At 36.6% G+C, this 18,447-nt stretch overlaps 1 protein-coding gene across 7 annotated transcripts in view; it reads left to right on the top strand.

The window, feature by feature from the left end:
- Window positions 1-18,447, top strand: part of LOC147836474 (uncharacterized) — a 205,160-nt gene that overhangs the window by 162,195 nt on the left and 24,518 nt on the right. For 2 of the 7 annotated variants that reach the window (XM_087258004.1, XM_087258005.1), the window contains exons 6-7: window positions 12,527-12,646; window positions 13,410-13,457. The exons of 2 other annotated variants lie outside the window; for them this stretch is intronic. In XM_087258004.1, the coding sequence (XP_087114130.1) occupies window positions 12,527-12,646; window positions 13,410-13,425 (136 nt within the window). In that variant the 3' untranslated portion in view covers window positions 13,426-13,457. Of the gene's footprint in view, window positions 1-12,526; window positions 12,647-13,409; window positions 13,458-15,484; window positions 16,023-18,447 lie in introns of those variants that run through there. 3 more of the 7 variants (XR_015494162.1, XM_087258003.1, XM_087258006.1) reach the window with 2 other exon arrangements.

Here is an 18,447-nt window from a genome sequence, read left to right on the forward strand (position 1 = left end):
CACTTGTTTTGGTTATTAGACTTACTTAATTTTTGTGTATTGAGTTTGAGTATTTGAGTTTTTTGAAGATCACAACAAATCAGCTTAATGATGTCTCGCTGAAACGTTCAAGTAAAATTATAAAACATCATGGGCCCCCTCGACCAAAAAACTTTTGCGATTACCTTATGAAATGTACTCTACTAAATGATTGCCTCAGTCCCCTTTAAATTTAAATAAAAATGGCGGCAGAATCCCACTCATCAGCTAAGCATAAATCATTAAAATTTGTTTAAATATTTTTCTTTTTTTAAATGGATAGTTCACCCGAAAAAATTTAAATTGTCATCCTAACCGGTTTGTCTTTTTTATTCTGTTGAACGCAAAAGAAGATATTTTGAATAAAAGAAAACACCTGTAACCATTGACTTCCATAGTATTTGCTTTTTCTTCTGTGAAAGTCAATAGTTACAGGGAACTGATGTTTAGTATATCAAATAAAATCAAAGACACATTGACTTTTGTCATTTCTTTGCCTACTTTCAAAATTTGGATTGGGTGAGTAATAGTACACCTCCTTTTTCTTTGGACTACACCACTGGTTCTAATGCTGTATACAACTTTCTGTTTGGATTTATGCCAGAAAATACATAAGTCCGAAGTGATAACTATGTTTCCGGCACATTATATATTTTGCCAACGTTTTTGTGAACCCAAACCAGGTTTCATTTCATAATAAATCTCAGCATAATCTAATAACTATTTAGAATCATCTTTAGTTTTAAGTATAGTGTGCATCAATCATGGCATTGATTCAGCAATCATATGCAGTGTCACAAAGTTCATTCGCATCAGGAGTTTTAATAAATTTTTGGCCAGTTCTAGTTGAATCACTCTGTAGAGTCTACTCCAGCAAATCTCAAAGACGTTCAGTGGGGTTCAGGTCAGTTGATGGCCAATTCATGTGTGAAAATGAAGCCCAATGAATCTTGGCATTGTCATCCTGGGAAATGGCCATGGGAGACATCGTCCAGCATTTCTTGTTTAGAAACAAAAGCTATTGCAAAAACATTGCTGCCAACCATAACAATCTAGAAACTAATCACTGCAATAAAGAAAGAACCATTCATGGACTCATATAATTGCATATTTTAACCCCCTCCTGTTACCCTAAAATCTGCTAAGACCATTTTTCCACTGGAATCAATTTGATTAAAAACCTCCAGAATATGATTTTTATTGTTATTTTATTTTTATTTATTTATTTATTTATTTTGCCAAAAGGTTAGTGTCAGGTAGTTGATGTCTTTGTTGACTACTTAACAACACTCTGAAATGCACCCCCTCCCCACCCCCCACTTCTAACCTCCCATTTCCAACCTCCTACTTCCTGCCTTTATACATACAGTGTAATGAAAAGCTGAAATGCTGATTTTGCTTGTCTTGAACATGACTGACCATTTAGATGACATAAGCAGCACTAAGTCTACCCTGTCTTTCAAGGGGGAGCAGGAACACAATAATTTTCAATTTTTGGAAGGAAATGTTTCTGCTGGAGGTTGAGAGGCAACAGGAGGGTCAACACTAGGACTCTCGTTCTCACCTGAGGAGGATGCCTCATTTTCAGGGTCCTCCTCAAGATTATCCTGTCTCAGATACATTCTCCTCTCTGTCACTTTCACTGTCAAAAACCTGAGACAAAATCTTACTGACAAAAATCCTTTGCTTAGAGGCCATTTCAATTGAGAAAGCTTAAAGAGAGAGCCCACAGAGCACAAAGAGAAATAGTTTAGGAGATTCTGTGGAAGCTTTTATAGCTTTGCACTTACCATGTAACTGTTTTCCCCACCATAAAAAAAAAAAAAAAACATGGAAAATATCAAAGTTTTCTCTTCCGTGTCACGTGAACTGTCAGTGGTTTTCACAATGCTACAAGTATGGTGTGTTAGTTTTTTATTATGTTATATTAATATACTTAACATAAAAATGTAGTGCATATTATGAAATCATAGCATGTTATAGTGACCTCAATATGACCCCTAAAAATCATTATATTTCTTTTGTTTTATACAGCTTAAAGAACACTGATGTGACAAATGTGTACATGGCATTGAAATAATAATAATATTATATTAATTTTATGTTTACCAAGTTTTCCCCATTAAATTAGAAAAAGTTCTGCAATCTGAAGCAAAAAAAAAAACAATGCCAAGTATATATGTGCCTACGTTTAACATTAAATGTGGTCAAATTGTCCACAAGGACAATAGGAGAGTTAATAAAACTGATCTCAATGATTTGCCCAAGTTGCTCAGAAAGAGTTGACTCACAGTTGTCAGTGGTAAAAGTTCATTTTTACAGCATTACCACAACATAATAGTCCAACTTTATACAGTGTCCTTGCAATTTTACTGATAAATGCTACTACTGTAGACCTACCGTACAATTCAGGATTTGCAGGTTCAGTACCAGTGCAATTCAGGATCAGTACCAAAACTCTTGATCATCGTCTTCCTCTAACTTAATAATAGAACTAAACTAAATACTTATTTTGTTGTATATTTTGTTTACTCTGTATAACTGGCTAAAGTTGCTTTCGCAGGGGACACGGAAAGCGCTGCACTGCTCTTTGAAACCCATTCGTTTCAATGGCTTGAGCCACTCAAGGTTTTTTATCTATCTATCTATCTATCTTTCTATCTATCTATCTATCTATCTATCTATCTATCTATCTATCTATCTATCTATCTATCTATCTATCTATCTATCTATCTATCTATCTATATATCTATCTATACCTACCTACCTACCTCCCTACCTCCCTACCTCCCTACCTACCTAAATATCTATTCATGTATTTATTGCTGTGCTGACCAAAGCACGTGTGCAGCAGAGCACACCTTCGATGGGCAAGCTGCAGTTAAAATTGTTATTTATTTATTTATTTATTTATTTATTTATTTATTTATTTATTTATTTATTTATTTATTTATTTTGTGTTGATTATACTTGTTTTTACTTTGCTTTTGTACAAACTGCAGTTGTTTTTTTTTATTTGTTCCTACATTGGACTCACAAATGACTGTTTACAGCTTCAACACTTATGAGCTATGGTGGACGTTTGTTTACAACACATGCTTCATGCAGTTGACCAATCATAACAGGCTGGGTCATCACACCTATCACTGTAAGTTAGCATCACACAGGATGGAGTTTTGATAATGGATCGCTAAATAAATTATATGGAATTTGTTAGGTTAATTAGATAAAAATAAATGCATATTACAAGACACTGAAAGTGTGATTTTTTTTTTTTTTTTTTTTTTTTTTATTATTAATCTTGCATGTCAGCCAGTTCTAAGGGACTCTCGAACAATTTTACAATCCATATTAGGGGTGCTTTAAAATGCTAGCATTTATAGTATGCATTGGAATGCAGTCTTTGTAGGGAATTGATTTCAGAGCAGAATATAAAATACATACCTCTTTACTGTATGCAGTATGCAACGCAGTTTCATGTGTGAGACATATGGTGTGTTTGAAGAATGCAGTTTTACCGGAGAATGCATCTTTTTAAGATGGGTTATTTATGCACGGCAGACAGGCAGTCGCACAGCCTGCTCATTGTATCACAGAACGCCTAATGCATTGAGAAACAGAGCACTGGAGTCTTTGAAGCGAGCACACCAAACAACAATTTTAATGAGACACCAATGACAAATACGCTGGGAATGTTTGTTCATCTGCAAAGCACTAGTGGCCACTAGCCATGGCGGTCTGTCTCGAATTACCATTCACAAAGGAGCCGCACTAAATGATCCATGGACATATTGGTCACTGCGGCCGGCTAATGCCAAACTCTAATGGTCATTTTTCTTTATTACTTTGGAAATGTGCTTTTGTCATATGCTAGACCGGGTCAGCGTGAGCCAATATGCAGTACATTGTGCGTTTCCCAACATCTGATAAATGAAATGTTATGAGCTCAGTCTCGCCCAAGCAAGACCCTCTGCGCAGCGCAGTGTTATTGCATTTGTTTGACTGATATGGGGAGCGAAAGCAGGGAAAACAATCATTCACCGAAAGGGGTGAGGGGGGAGACGCAGACGCAAATCCTTATTTTGTTTCCAGATTACACGTCTGTCTCAAATGCGCAGCTTGTAATAATATGTGAATATCCGCATTTGAGAGATGAGGCACGGCATTATGATCAAAATCGATTTCTCCTGTGGGTGCTATCAAAAGCGCGTGTCGGTAAACGCGACACCGAGGACTTCCTGGTGCCAATGATCTGCAGAGGAACGTAATGTAATGTTTGACTGGTTGAGTAGCAATAGCTTGAAATGTTTCAACTGAGCGACCTGCAGGGCCATGGTTTGTTTCTCTTTTTGTCATCGGCGTGAATAATTGATGCAGCGTCTGAAAAACAATAACATGAAAAACGTGTCAAGGTTATGAAATATTCCTGAATTTGTCTCAGTAGGAGGGAGAGATGTCTGACGTGTGAGATGCACCTTGAAAGCGTCTCGAGTTCTCCACCTTTTTCCTCCTTTACAGGAGAAATACATATTCAGAATTATTATAAATGCTCTGAGTTTGTGTGTGTGCTATAAATATATCCAAAAGCTAAAGATCAACAACTAGATGCAGATCATTTATTGCTTTGTATCACAGCCAGTCTGTGCTTAAAGATCTATTCGAATTAATAAGGTGTACTGGGTTGTTGCTATTTGAAGGCGAAACATGAATCTGATCAGAAATGTTAACATGAGTCAGTATTTGTATATTTGTTGTAACATTGCATTGGATTTCCTCGTGCTTATGCATAAAAGGCTGCTAATTATAAGATGCATTCTCTATGTTTTGTTTCCATGGTTGCTAGGGTGTTCTAGGTTGTAGCAATCAATATCAGTCTCAGGGTAAACATGCCTTATCACTGTAAAAGAGTTTCCAATTTTATATTTTGGTACCGAAATACATCCACACCAGACGTGACATGACAGAAACAATTAAATACCACAGATATTCAGAAGCTCAGAAAAGTGCACTTTGCTCAAACTAAAATGGTTAGGATTATCATCTAATAAGATTTAAACCAATGGTCCCCAACATTTTTATCACCACAGACCACTCAATGCATGGCAGTTTTACCATGGACTGGGGGTTGGGGGGTGGTGGATGTCGGGTTGGAGGGTGGTGGTGGTTTATAGACTGCTAGGCGACCATCAACTGTTTTCTCAGAGGATGACAAGCTGACAAAACCAAAACATTGCTGTCACTCCAATAAAAGTTTTATTTATGGAGAAAACTACAAAGAACTGCAGTGTCTGGATGTTCTCTGTTTGTCTGAGATAAATAGTCTACTAAAATGTGTATATTCAATATAAAGTATGAAGCAGATCGCGATGCACTCGTGACGTTCATTCAACTGGCTGCGTCTGGAAGGTGCAAGCGCATGTGCAATGCTGTGATACTTTGCACTGGACAGCCAATGGAAAAAAGAGCTTCAAGACGAAAATAGCATTTCAGACTCAAACCTTTATATTCAGCCTCCTTCAGCGTCACAAGAATTACAATACAAAACACACAAAAAATGTAAACAATATGTAAAAGTATAGCATTTGAGGGGAAGAGCAGCACACACACTCCTTCCTCCCTCTCCGCACACATGCAGACTGACTCCTGCAGCGCACACGCTGGGGGGTTGAGGTGCAACTCTTAAAGACCAAGATACATACAAAATGTGGTATTTACACACAGAAGTGGATGTTACATTATGCGCACAAGCTACACACCTCAATTGGAAATAACAAACTTGTGCAAACTCTAGAAAAGACGTTATATGCGAACGGGCCATAAAAGGCAGACGTCATTTGCATTCTCCAGCTGTTGATCTTCCTCGACTGACATACAGTAGTAGATTCACCTGATTTGTTGACAAATGGGTTGCGGAACCATTTATCTGCAGTTTGTTTGTCCTTCGATGGGTCTTTTCCTTTTAGCAAAGAAACTTTACAAAGATGTCTGTCTCTTAATCATTTTGCTGCTCTTGTGGAATTAAATTTGAGCGCTCAATTGACCAAGATGTAACCAAGACAATAGTCATTTTTTTTAAATAACTTTTTTTTTCGAAAATAAAAGATAGTTTAGACTTGTTTAATTATTTTATAATTAATAAAACAGAAATAATGAATGATTTATTGTGCTGCTCTGTGGTTGAGAACCGCTGATTTAAAACACATTATAACAGTATTGAATATACATGCTGGGTGATGAATGTTTTTGCTTTTTCAGTTCTAATCGTCATGTTTATATGTTTGTTAGGTATTTTATTTTCTAGATTTTAGGTAAACTATCTCTGGGAACATTCAGCATGGTGATAAATGTCACATAAAATTTTATTCAAACTCGCAGTTGTAATATTTATCAAAGAATAAAGCACATAATCAGCACCTGAGATGATCACTGTCATAATAGTTTATATTGTTATTCAGATTTCTGCAATGTTTTTTTTTTTTCAAAAATAAAAACTTGGAGCAATGCCATTACTGATGGTTATATAAAAAACTACTATTAACATTAAAAAATATAAGTTTTATTCATGTCACATTGTTGCATGTAGTAAGGACAGGCATATACAGTAGTCGTGTGCAATTTACTGGCTGCAGTTCACATAACAGCCATTGCTGGCGTTAAAAACAAGAGTTTTCATATAACCTGTAGCCTGTTTAATATCATAATACTTTTATTGGCTCCTTTATGTTTGATTTCCTCATTACTACAGCAAAACCATCTCATTTAAAGGGATAGTTCACCCAAGGAAGAATGTTACTTTCCCTCACTTCATTTTGATCTATGGGGGATCAGGAAGCTCTGAAATTTCATCTAAAATATCTTAATTTGTGTTTAGGAGATGAATAGAGGTCTCTGAGGATTGGAACTACATGACAGTTGTGTAATTAATAATGGGATTTTTGGGTGAACTAACCATTTAAACACACCATACACTACCTGACAAAAGTCTTGTTGTCAATCCCAGTTGCCAGAGCAACATAATAACTTGACTTCTAGTTGATAATTTGGAAAAGTGTCAGAAGGTAAATATTTCCGGTAAATCATCTGTTGAACTGCATTCCAATCATCACAAATACTGCAGAAGATCTTTTGGAACCAACATGGACCCAAGATTCTAACAGAAATCAGTCAAATTTGGTGAAGGAAAAAATCATGGTTTGGGGTTACATTCAGTATCAGGCCATGTGATAGATCTACAAAGTGCATGGCAACATCAACAGCCTGAGGTATTAAGACATTTGTGCGGCCCATTACATTACAAACCACAGGAGAGGGCAAATTCTCATACTTTAACCTCCACATCCAGTTCCTGAAAGTAAAGAAGGCCAAGGTGCTTCAGGATTGGCTAGCTCAGTTACCAGACATAAACATTATTGAGCATGTCAGGTGTAAGATGGAGGAGGGATTGAAGATGAAGTCAAAGAATCTTGATGAACTCTGGGAGTCCTGCAAGACCGCTTTATTTGCCATTCCAGATGACTTTATTTGACGACTTTCCTCTGCTTAAAACATATTATCAAGTGATAAAACCTTCCTGACATATAAGATTGCAAAAAGTTTTTTTTTACTTTCAAAGGCGACGTGATGAAAAAAAAACAGAACCACTGACTTATACCCATGCTTAAACAGTCAGAAAGAAAAAAAAAAGAGCGACGGAGGCCTTTCACCTCGAGTTGAGGTGAAGGAGGCAGAGATTTTCCTGGCTGATCCATGCGTTGAGCCCCTTTGCTTGGGAAGCTCTTTGATATGTGAGCTGGTTAATCCCTCTGGCTGCCATGTCTTCATCTTCCCATCCAGATGCCCTTTTATTAACCTTTGACTCTTCCCAGCTCCCCCGTTTGAAGACGCCAGCATTTGATTGGCTTAGCCTCTTCGCCGGTGTATAAACAGCGGAGCTTGTTTCCTTTTCTCAAGCCCTGTGTCTCGCAGTGCTCTGGGGGCTCGGATAGGCCCTTTTATAAATGGGTTTATCGCCGGGTCACATATTCCCTCCACTTGTTGGGGTGGATAAGCGGTACACCTTCACCTACCGGCTGATTGCTGTGCTGGTATTATGGTTTTTACTCTTTAATACCCAGCATTAGGTCACCATATTTGTGAGGAGCAATTAAGACGGCGGAAATAAGGAGCTTTATACTTCTTTAGGCTGGGAGAGAGCGAACGAGCGAGTGAATTATTTCCCTGGTGATAGAAGGGTTCGTGATTACTCTCTTTACCGTCTGTAATCCTTCTCATTGCACTAAGGTCAGCTGGATAATTCCTCTAATAAAGTGCTTTTCATCTCTTACTGTCCGTGTGCATCACCTTTCGGACAAAAGAGTCATTTTGGAGGCCAATATTTTCTTTGATTTCTTTTAGCGCTTGCATGTTAACAGGCTTTTTTTTTAAAGAGCAGACAGCACAGACATTAAGGTGATACCTTGAGCTCTTAACAACTGAGAATGTCTCATCTGAATGCTATTTTAGCTGCTGTTTAAACCAAAACAATATTTAATTCCTCCCACTGCTTTGCTGAGACGCAGAGTCTCACTCGCAGAGAAACCTGTAATGAGCATTAAACTTTCATCAGCCCTGTGTTTTTTTCCTTTTCATTCAATATCAGCTCAGAAGTTTCTGTGAAAAACTATTTCAAGTTGATCTTTAAAAAACACACGGTGGGACAGACAAAAATAGCATAAGGCATTGTAGAGAATAAGCTCAAAGTGAACTGAAGATTAATTTGAAGGGGGCTTTAAATAAATCGATTCTTTAAATCGGAACAAACGAATCATCCAGCAATCGTTTGAATGGACGGTTGACTTTAACTACGGTTATTGCTATCAAAATTAAAAACCCATTTATGTTAAAGCAGGGTAGCAAGATCGAAGTTTAATGCCTTAGATTCATAAACATGCACGGGCACCTTTTCTTTATACAAAATGAAACTATATTGACTATATAACAAAAACTAACACAAACCAGCCTGATCTCACGAGAAAACGTAAGTATTTTACGTTTTGGCAGTTTAGTGGCTAATTCGTACCTATTCGTACGAGTTCAGTCTTAGGAAATTGTACCATTTTAAAAAGGAGACATGGCAAATAACCCCACCCCTAAACCCAACCGTCATTGGGGGATGAGCAAATCGTACTAAAATGTACGAATTAGATCGTACGAATTCGTACGAATTAGCCACTAAATGAAAAAGTTACGAATTGTCGTGAGATTGTGTTGCACAAACACACATTCATACACGTTGTAGAGAAGAGTAAATAAAGATAATTAAGAGATTGAGAGGGTGTAATGATGGAAAGACCTTGGATTTTGTACGACGAAACCAAAAGTAATCAATTTAACTCTTCTATAGTCTCTTTAGGGTTACATTTACATTTCACCAGTTCAGTGGTAATCTGGAAGTGTTACTTGCGTTCCCTTTGTGATGTGAAGAACTCCATCTGTTAAGGTAATGTTCCCACATGGTTAGCTGGTGGTTGGCTTTTTGTCCTGTGAGGCTTGGAGAGGGATGGAGTCTGTTGTTATATGTTTTTGAGGCAGCAAAAGGACTAGTCGTGTTGACTTCTGGTTTCATGGCATACTAAACTTAACTAGACTCTTGATGGAAAAGAAAGAAAGAAAGATGTCGGAGATGGTAACGTCTGAGCTGTGCGGTTAACCCATTTTTTCCAGGGTTAGCCCAGCTGTCTATGTGTAGATGTCTGTTAGACGTCTACAAAACACAAAACTGTTTGCTGGGACATGTCCTATATGTAGATTATTGATAGTTTAAAGCAATGCGTTTGCTACTAAAATAAAGGGAATATTTCTATTGCAGATATCTAAGGCTCTACCATATTCTTTTCGGCCTGTTCCTGCAGTCTCTCATTGTGTGCGGCAGTTAACGTGACTATGTTAATTTGAATTCAGCAATTTATTTTTTTAAAGTGAACTAAACTAAAAAGTAACTTGCATTCAATTTTTCAAAAAAAGTAACTCTTTACTCTTAACTCTTTATGTTAAGTACTTTACTCATTACCTAGTTTACTAATTACTTAGTTATGTAAGAATATTACTTAGTACTAAGTAATGTTATTACATAACTGGTGTTACTTGTAAAGTGTTACCCCCAACACTGCATATTACTAATCAAAGGTTACGCTTTTAAAACATGGAAGTTGATATTTACTTCATATTACAATGATTTTGGCATAAATAAAAGATCAATTGTTTAGATTTGTTTTGAGAATTTATTATTTGCTATTCCCACGAATATACCTGTGCTGCACAAGACTAGTTTTGTGGTTCAGAGTGTTGTCAATGAACATTTTCATTATTTTGTTAATCAAATTAGCACTAATAATAACAAGCATTTCAAATGTCATATCAAAATGAATCTGTAATTTCATCTTGATTTTGTTTTACATGGAAACAATGTTGGTTTTAGTGTTTATGCAGTTGAAGAACTTCAGACAGCAATAATCATCCATAAACTCTAAGTTACTAGGTGAAAAAAGCACCAAAATATGGTCTAACTTCATAATGGAATAAACAAAGGATCTTGATGGAATCTGATTACAAAATAATCATAAGAGATGCATTTGAACACATTTTAATATCTTAATGTGTCTCCATTGACTGCTTGTGATCTGTTCTGCAGACATCTTCATTCAATGTGTTTATTAGCATCTGCGTGCAAAAATAATTACACAGAAATCAAGGTATATGATTCATGTCTGTTTAGCTGTGTTACAAATGAATTACTGAACGGAAACAGATAGGGTAAGCGTCATATCACAATTATGTTTGCTTATACCTTAATAAACATACTGTATCGTTAAAATATGTGAAGCCATTTTCTAATATTTTTGCAAGTAATGGCATTATAATTTGTGCACAGGGAGATTGAGTGAGCCCTGGAGAATGAGGTGTAATTACTTGCATTGAAAACACAATGCTATACAACAACAATACAATGTGAGCTAAGCTGTAATCCTCAGCAGGGTCTGAACTCATTCAGATCATGGTGCATGCTGAAACTCCAAAGGCCATTGACTTTTTCTCTGAAATGAGGAACAAATCTCAGCGGCATATGCTGTTTCAGGTTCTAGAAGTTGAATTGAAGTTTTATTTATAATGCCTTCGGCTGTGAACTATAGGTGAATCCTTTTAATATTGCAATTAATATGTTAACACTTTACTTGAAGGAGGTGTGACTGTCATGCACATTTATAGTCAACCCAGGCTCCTTATTGATATGTTACCCTGTATACAATTCTAGACAGTGCAACGCATGTCCTGTGAGGTGTGTTTTTTGCAGTTTTTGTTTTGGTGAAACCACCAGATGTCACTGTGTACATTTTTTCAGATCTCAAGTTTATCTCACGACTGCCGTTTCCACCTGCTGTTCTTGTGTAAATCCACCAGAGGCCGGTGACGACCGACTGACTGACCGATCCCCCCCACCCACCTTCTTCCCTAAACCCAACCGATAGTGTTTTCAAAAGCACCAATTGACGCGATCACCCCTTCCCTAAACCAAGTCGACATAGTTTTCAAAAGCAATCCAGAAAAAGAAAAGGCTTCATTGCAGCCTGATTTTCACCACTTATTCAGATTTTACCACATTCTCACCCTGTCGTAGACATTTAAATGTAGACAGGTTGGCTAACACAAGGTTTAAATTTGGACTGTCAGTGAAAATATAATAGATTTCTAAAAATAGGCCAAAACTAGACTAGTCATCAAATAAACAGAAATGAATGACTACACATATAAAGTCTGCCTAATCTGTCTATTCGATGACTAGTCTAATTTTGGGCTATTGATGTCTATTAGATTTTAACTGACAGCCCAAGTGTAGCCTTGTTTTAGCCAAGCTGTCTACGTTTAGATGTCTATTAGACATCTATTAAACACAAAATTGTTTGCTGGGACATGTCTTATAGATTAATGAAAGTTTAAAGCAATGCCTTTGCTATTAAAATAAAGAGAATATTTCTATCGCAGAAATCTAAGACTCTACCATTTTCTGCATGTTCTTGCATTCTCTCATAGCGTGCAGGATTCAACGTTCAATTAACTCAGCAATTTCTTTTTAAATAGCAAACTAACTAAACTAAAAAGTAACTAACATTGCTTTTTTTAAAAGTAACTCAAATATTAATATTTTTTAAAAGTTTTTTGTTAATGTACTCGTTACTTAATAATATAATATTATAGAATAATATTATTCTAAAAGGCCGGTGATGACAGACTGACTGACTGACCCACCTCCTTCCCTAAACCCAACTGATAGTGTATTCAAAAGCACCAATTGAACTGATTACACCCTTCCCTAAACCCAATCGACAGTGTTTTGAAAAGCAATCCAGAAAAAGAAATGCCCTTGTGGCAGCCTGACTTTTACCACATTTTCAGATTTTACCACATTCTCATCCTTTTATTTACTTGTTTATTTAATTTTTTTGCCTTTTGTTTTACCTGCTTTCTGGAACAGTTCTTCACCAGACTTGACGCCCGTTGTTGCAGTCAACTCCTCTCTGCGACTCAAGTCCCCAGACGTACATGGCAAGCTACTGGGCAAATTGGTAACAGCAGAAAAGTTGTCCACACAGAGGTAAGCGTTCAGCTGGTAGCGCGAAAAGAAACTCTTGCCGGTATCATTACACCCTGATGTGTTCGTTTTTAAAGATGAATTGTTGCCATACGTAGCTCTGGCTACATAATTTTTGCTCTCCAGAAATGTATAAGGGGGTACATTTTCACAATGAGCCTATGTTGTTTATAGTCATGGCATGACAAATCTCATGTATATTAAGGTGATTTTATGCATGCCTTATGACAAGTCATTAGTTCAGTTATGTCATTTTAATTGATGACATTTAATGTTTGAGATGCCTTTCTCATGCCAACTAGACGTAAACAAATACATCACAACCTGCCTTTGACTCTGACATTACCGAGAAAAAAAAGACTTGTCATTAATCTGTCATAAACATGATAGTTATGAGGCCATTACAGTTGTGTCATGAATATTTTTCTGATCAGGTTTTTTTCATTAGAACAAAATTAATTTGTCATTAAAATTGAATTTCACATAAAAAATAAAATTATTAATATTAAAGATCCTGTTATAAAATTCATGTTTATTTTCATGTTTCATGTTTAGCTTATTGCTAGCAAGAGTTCTAGCATGTTCTAAGCTAGTAGCTTTGTTTTTCTAGTGGTAGCTACATAGGCATATTAAGGTCTGCAGGTTGTAAACTTGGTTGTTTAAGGGTTAAATGTTTCTTGAGATTTACTGTTTATAAGTTTTCACCCCTTGCATTATTAAAATGACAACTAAAACCCAAGAGCCTGTCTTCTCTTCCCATCCTCAGGACAAGAAAACCCTAAAACCTTATTACTTCTGAATTTGCCTCAGACAGGTGAGTGGGCTTGACAAACCACCTGTAAAAACACTCTTCTCTCACTAAACAGACCTAACTCATCATAAATTACCAAAGTTTCTTGCCTCAAATATCTTTATCTTGAAGAATCCTCCTTCCACCCCTACTTCTCCTCCCTTTGTATTTATTCATTAGATATCTGATATATAGACCTCAGTGTCTTCATTATTACAGTTGACTAGTAACAATTTTATTATAACTTCCACCCCTGCTCCTCCCTTTTTCCTTGATGGCGTGGAACGGCGGCCTAATGGTTAGCTTGCTGTATCCTTGCTGTTTAAGCCCTTACCAGGCCAATCTCCCTGTGCTTGTGTGGGTTTCCTCCGGGTTCCCCGGTTTCCTCCCACAGTCCAAAGACATACAACATAAGCGAAATCATCAAACCAAAATTGACACCATAGACTAGCTCTTAGTCAGCAGTATATCTCTCCATAGCAATCCCTAATTTGTCATTAGTCATAAATAAGCAGGGGAGTTCTCGAGATCTACCTGAGCTCAAACTCCCCTCTCGCACTGCAAACGGGAGAGCCCTGGGCTCGAGGATCTTATGACCTCGGGGATCTCTCAAGGGAGAGCATGCCAAAAATAGGAGTGGAAAACAGGTTATTGTGTGTATTGCCTTTTCTTGTTGAATCACCGGATGCCTCTCCAATGACTGAATGATATAAATGTAAACTGAGGAGTTTTCTGAGTGAATCAGTAAAAAAATACCTAGCAGAAAGCTTCAGATTAGCCTGATGGACAGAAGGGAGTTTTGTTGGCTGTAGATTTGATGCTCTCCTCTGGATCTGGTCTCAAAATAAAAAGAAGATGCAGAAGCTTTCTATGACAAGCCAACGTAAATATGCAATAAATAAAATAAGCACATTAACCTTCCTCATGCCTTTGCTGATTTTAAGATACAATATGACAGTACAGTAGTATTAATGGGTTTAGCGAGATTCCCACATTAGCATCTCCAGTGTTTAACACAGCCACAGGGACGCTTTCCAAACTTCCAGAGCATTTAAATCAGAATGAAAGCAATGCTCCTTGTGTTATTATGTGAAGGTAGGCGTGCGGTAATATCCACTAATCTGTCATGAGCTAAGCTTTAATGGAAACGTTCAGAATGAACAGCATAATGCGCAATCTCGGTGGTCCTCAAACCCCCGTAGACACCCCTCAAGGGGAATTATATTACTCTGACACCTAGTGCATGTGTTCATAAATCAAATGCAACCTATGGAGAATGCTCTGTCAGTTCCTGCTCTCCCTGTTCTCCTCCCGAGAGCGCGCTCATTTGATAAAACTAAAGTTAATCAGCATGCTCATTAGGGATCTGACTACCCAGGTAACACTGCAGATTGGCGAAGGTGCTGGAGTTTGTCTCATTTCTCTCAATGGAAATCATTCAACAGCAACAAGATTTTTTTGTTCCTTTGGCTAACGAACACCCCCCGGATCAGAAGAAGTCTAATTATTATTACCAGTAAATATGAGTGCGGCGAAATGCGTCTGATTTAGCGTTATGATGTTGTAGCATGCGCATGGCTCTTAATTTAATATCTGATTACCTCCTCCTTAATGCAATGCACTGCATGCTGCGATACACAGTTGTTTGAAATTCATTATCATGCAAATGATTGGATCAGAGCAAGCCCATAGTAGCAAGCAATTACATTTCGCTTCATGTGAGTTTCTGAGGAAGATAATGAAGGCACGCGCACACATTCCTACCTTATCGTCTGCCTCCAAAGGTGTCATTGTTAGTTTTTTTTACACTCCCTACATTGTCATAGAGGTCACCTGCTGTAAAAAAAAAAATTGATTTTAAACACAGAGATTAGCTTTTCACTTTCACGCCTGTTAACAGTGTCGCTGACAGTTTTTAATTTACCTCCAATCTCATTTCTCTGACCTTTGAGCGCATAATGGTTTTGGAATATTAGCGCTCTTCCGTTTTCAGTCTCCTTTCAACTCCACCTTTAACTCATCGTCCAAATTTGTCACATTTTCTCCTTTAGACACTCCTCTCCACAGCCGTATTCCGATCATGTTTTTGTGGGAGAGTTCAAAGGAGACTATGGATGCATTTGTAATGAGCGTTGCTCGCTAATCACGCTATAGCATAACACGCCTCTGAGGAACCAGCGGAGAACATCCTGCTCGATGCTTCAAAGCTCTGTGCTTAAGCAGCCCGCAGTCCTCCAAGGGCAAACTTTTATTGGGCATATCAATACTGACTGTTGCCTGAAGGCTTTTATTTACCGAACGGCAATCATGAATCTGAGCTTTGAACATGTTAAAAATCATGTCTGTATGTATTAATTTTTTATTAGATTATTACTTATTCATCACAATTTTGTTTATTGTTTTTTTTTTTTTTTTTGGTAACATTTTACAATAAGATGGTATTCGTAACATGACCAAACTGATAACTGATAACTAATATTAGCAAGCATAAATTTGGATTTTATAAGGTAAATGTTAAACTCTGGATTGTAAATCCTGAACTGTCCATTATTGAACATACGCTTGTTCTGAAAACTTAGCCCTATATACATTTCTGGAGATAGGGAATTATGTAGCCAGAGGAACCAGGGCCGGATTAACCAATGGGCTTTGAGCACAGGCTCAGGGGCCCATGTGCACTTGGGCCACATGCAAGGGGGAAAAATGCAGATTTTGGAGTGTTAATTTAGGCTAAGTGGTAAAAGCTCAACTCATCGGATTAAGCCATTAAAGCGATTTCTGCCTCATCATTTGATTAACAGAAACAACATAACTAAAGAGCGCAATTGAAAGCAGAGTGAGTGGCGTAGCTCGTAAAGCGCATGGAGACATGTTTTGGTCATCAATCAGTTTGAATCCAGCGTCTGATGAACTCATTCTTCTTTTCCCCCCATTACATATCAGATTGGAAATACTTTTGTTTTTATAAGAAGGGAAATAGTTTTGTTTAAAAATGAAAATAATGAAAATGTGATAAAAAACACAAGTGCCTTATTTGGCTTATTTCATATGTACATATGTAAACAGCATCTAAATAGTTATTTTAAATATTCTATAAACTGTTATTTATAACTGTTAATATAACTAGTTTGTACTTACAATGAATACCCTTTAAAATATATATTTTTAGTTATGCTTAACAAGTAGGCTGTACTAAAAACTTTCACTTTTCACTAATTTTATTAGTTTTTTTATCAAAGTGTGCTTTAAATCTCTTTAAAATAAATTAAATCTCTGTAAATATATGTACTATATATCATTTATTTAAAAATGTGGGAAATGCATTATAGAAATGCATTATAGATTCATTTTATTAAAAAATATTATATTATTCTTATTTAATTTTTTTTAATTCAACTATAGGGGTGCGGCTGGGCAGGGGACCTACAAGACAATGTGTCTAGGGGCCTTTAAATTCTTAATCCGGGCCTAAGAGGAACGTATGGCTGCATTTCATCTTTAAAGTGTATGATGCGGTTCCAGAAGGAGGTAAAACAAAAACAAAAAGCTGAGAATGTGGTAAAATCTTAAACCATGGTAAAAATCAGGCGAAGGCTATTCTTTGTCTGGATTGCTTTTGAAAACACTGTCGGTTGAGTTTAGTGAGGTGAGTTGGTGTTGGTAAATCTGTGCTTTTGAAAAAACATTATTGGTTGGGTTTAGAGAAGGGGATGGGTGGAAGTTATCTTTTCTAACTTTGCACAAAGCAAGCCAGACCCGCTAAATTAAATTAAATTAAATTAAATTAAATTAAATTAAATTAAATTAAATTAAATTAAATTAAATTAAATTTAATTAAATTTAATTAAATTTAATTAAATTAAATTAAACACCTCTAAAATTAATGAGGTGGCCGGAGTCTCATTTCCTGTTCAAAAGAAAAACAACAAAAAAGACAATTGACGAAGAAATATCATAAAGTCAAATTTATATGCATTTAACTTTAAAGGAGACATATAAATCTTGTGGAGGTAAAGCCAAAATAACTAGAAAACAAGAAAACAACTACAGTTTTAAACCCTCTTACCTGCACATATTATAACAAATTAAACAACATCTGCCTGCCTACTAACCACAAAACAAGAGAAAACTTATTAAAACAAACAGGCACCAAATCACATGTGTCTTCATAAATTGATCTCAGTAATAGTCAACACTCAGCGTTAAATTTTGACAATATCACTGAGTAAATACAACACAAGTTTTTCACAAATAAAAAGAACAAGCCGGGAGAGAGGAGATTCTCCAAACAATCTTACAGTGTGGTTTAAATAGACTTCACTAACACGTTGGCAAGCTTCCACGTGTCGACACCTGATTCACCACACCGGTGTTCTTATAATGAAACCTGTCAGAAAGACAGTGGATAGAGGCGGAGAAAAGACAACCACAGCAAAAAGAGACATATGCAACAACACAAAGAAAAACTCACTACTTCAAATAAAATAACTTTTCTGTTGTATTATTGTTTTAATAAATAAAAGAAATGCATAACAGTCGGGTTAAAGGTTGGTCAGTCAGTCAGACAGTCAACAGCGGCCTCTGGTGGATTTAAGTGAGAACAACAGGCATGAATGGCGCTCTAAAAGAGTACATAGCGGCCTCTGATGCATTAATGAAAAAAAAAACCTGCAAAAAAAAAAAAACCTGCATACCTGCTATGAAGTATTTGGCGCTCTCCAGAAATGTATATAGGGGTACATAATCAGAATAAGCCTGGGTTGTCATTATAAGTTTATGTTAGTTAATATCTAACATTAATTAATAAGAATTTATTGTAAAGTGTAACCATTCATTTGTTTGTGTATTCATTCATTCATTCATTTATTCATTCATTCATTCATTCATTTAAAAAGCCCTCAACCCCAAAATAACGATGCCAGTGGCTTACGATCCTCACCATCTTTTGAGGTAGATATACATATAGAAACCTTGCATGCAACGGTGCACACACACCACTGGCCCAAGTCTATTC

This window comes from Danio rerio, chromosome 6, assembly GCF_052040795.2.
Source record: "Danio rerio strain M-AB ecotype USA chromosome 6, GRCz13ab, whole genome shotgun sequence".
NCBI classification, from domain to species: domain Eukaryota; kingdom Metazoa; phylum Chordata; class Actinopteri; order Cypriniformes; family Danionidae; genus Danio; species Danio rerio.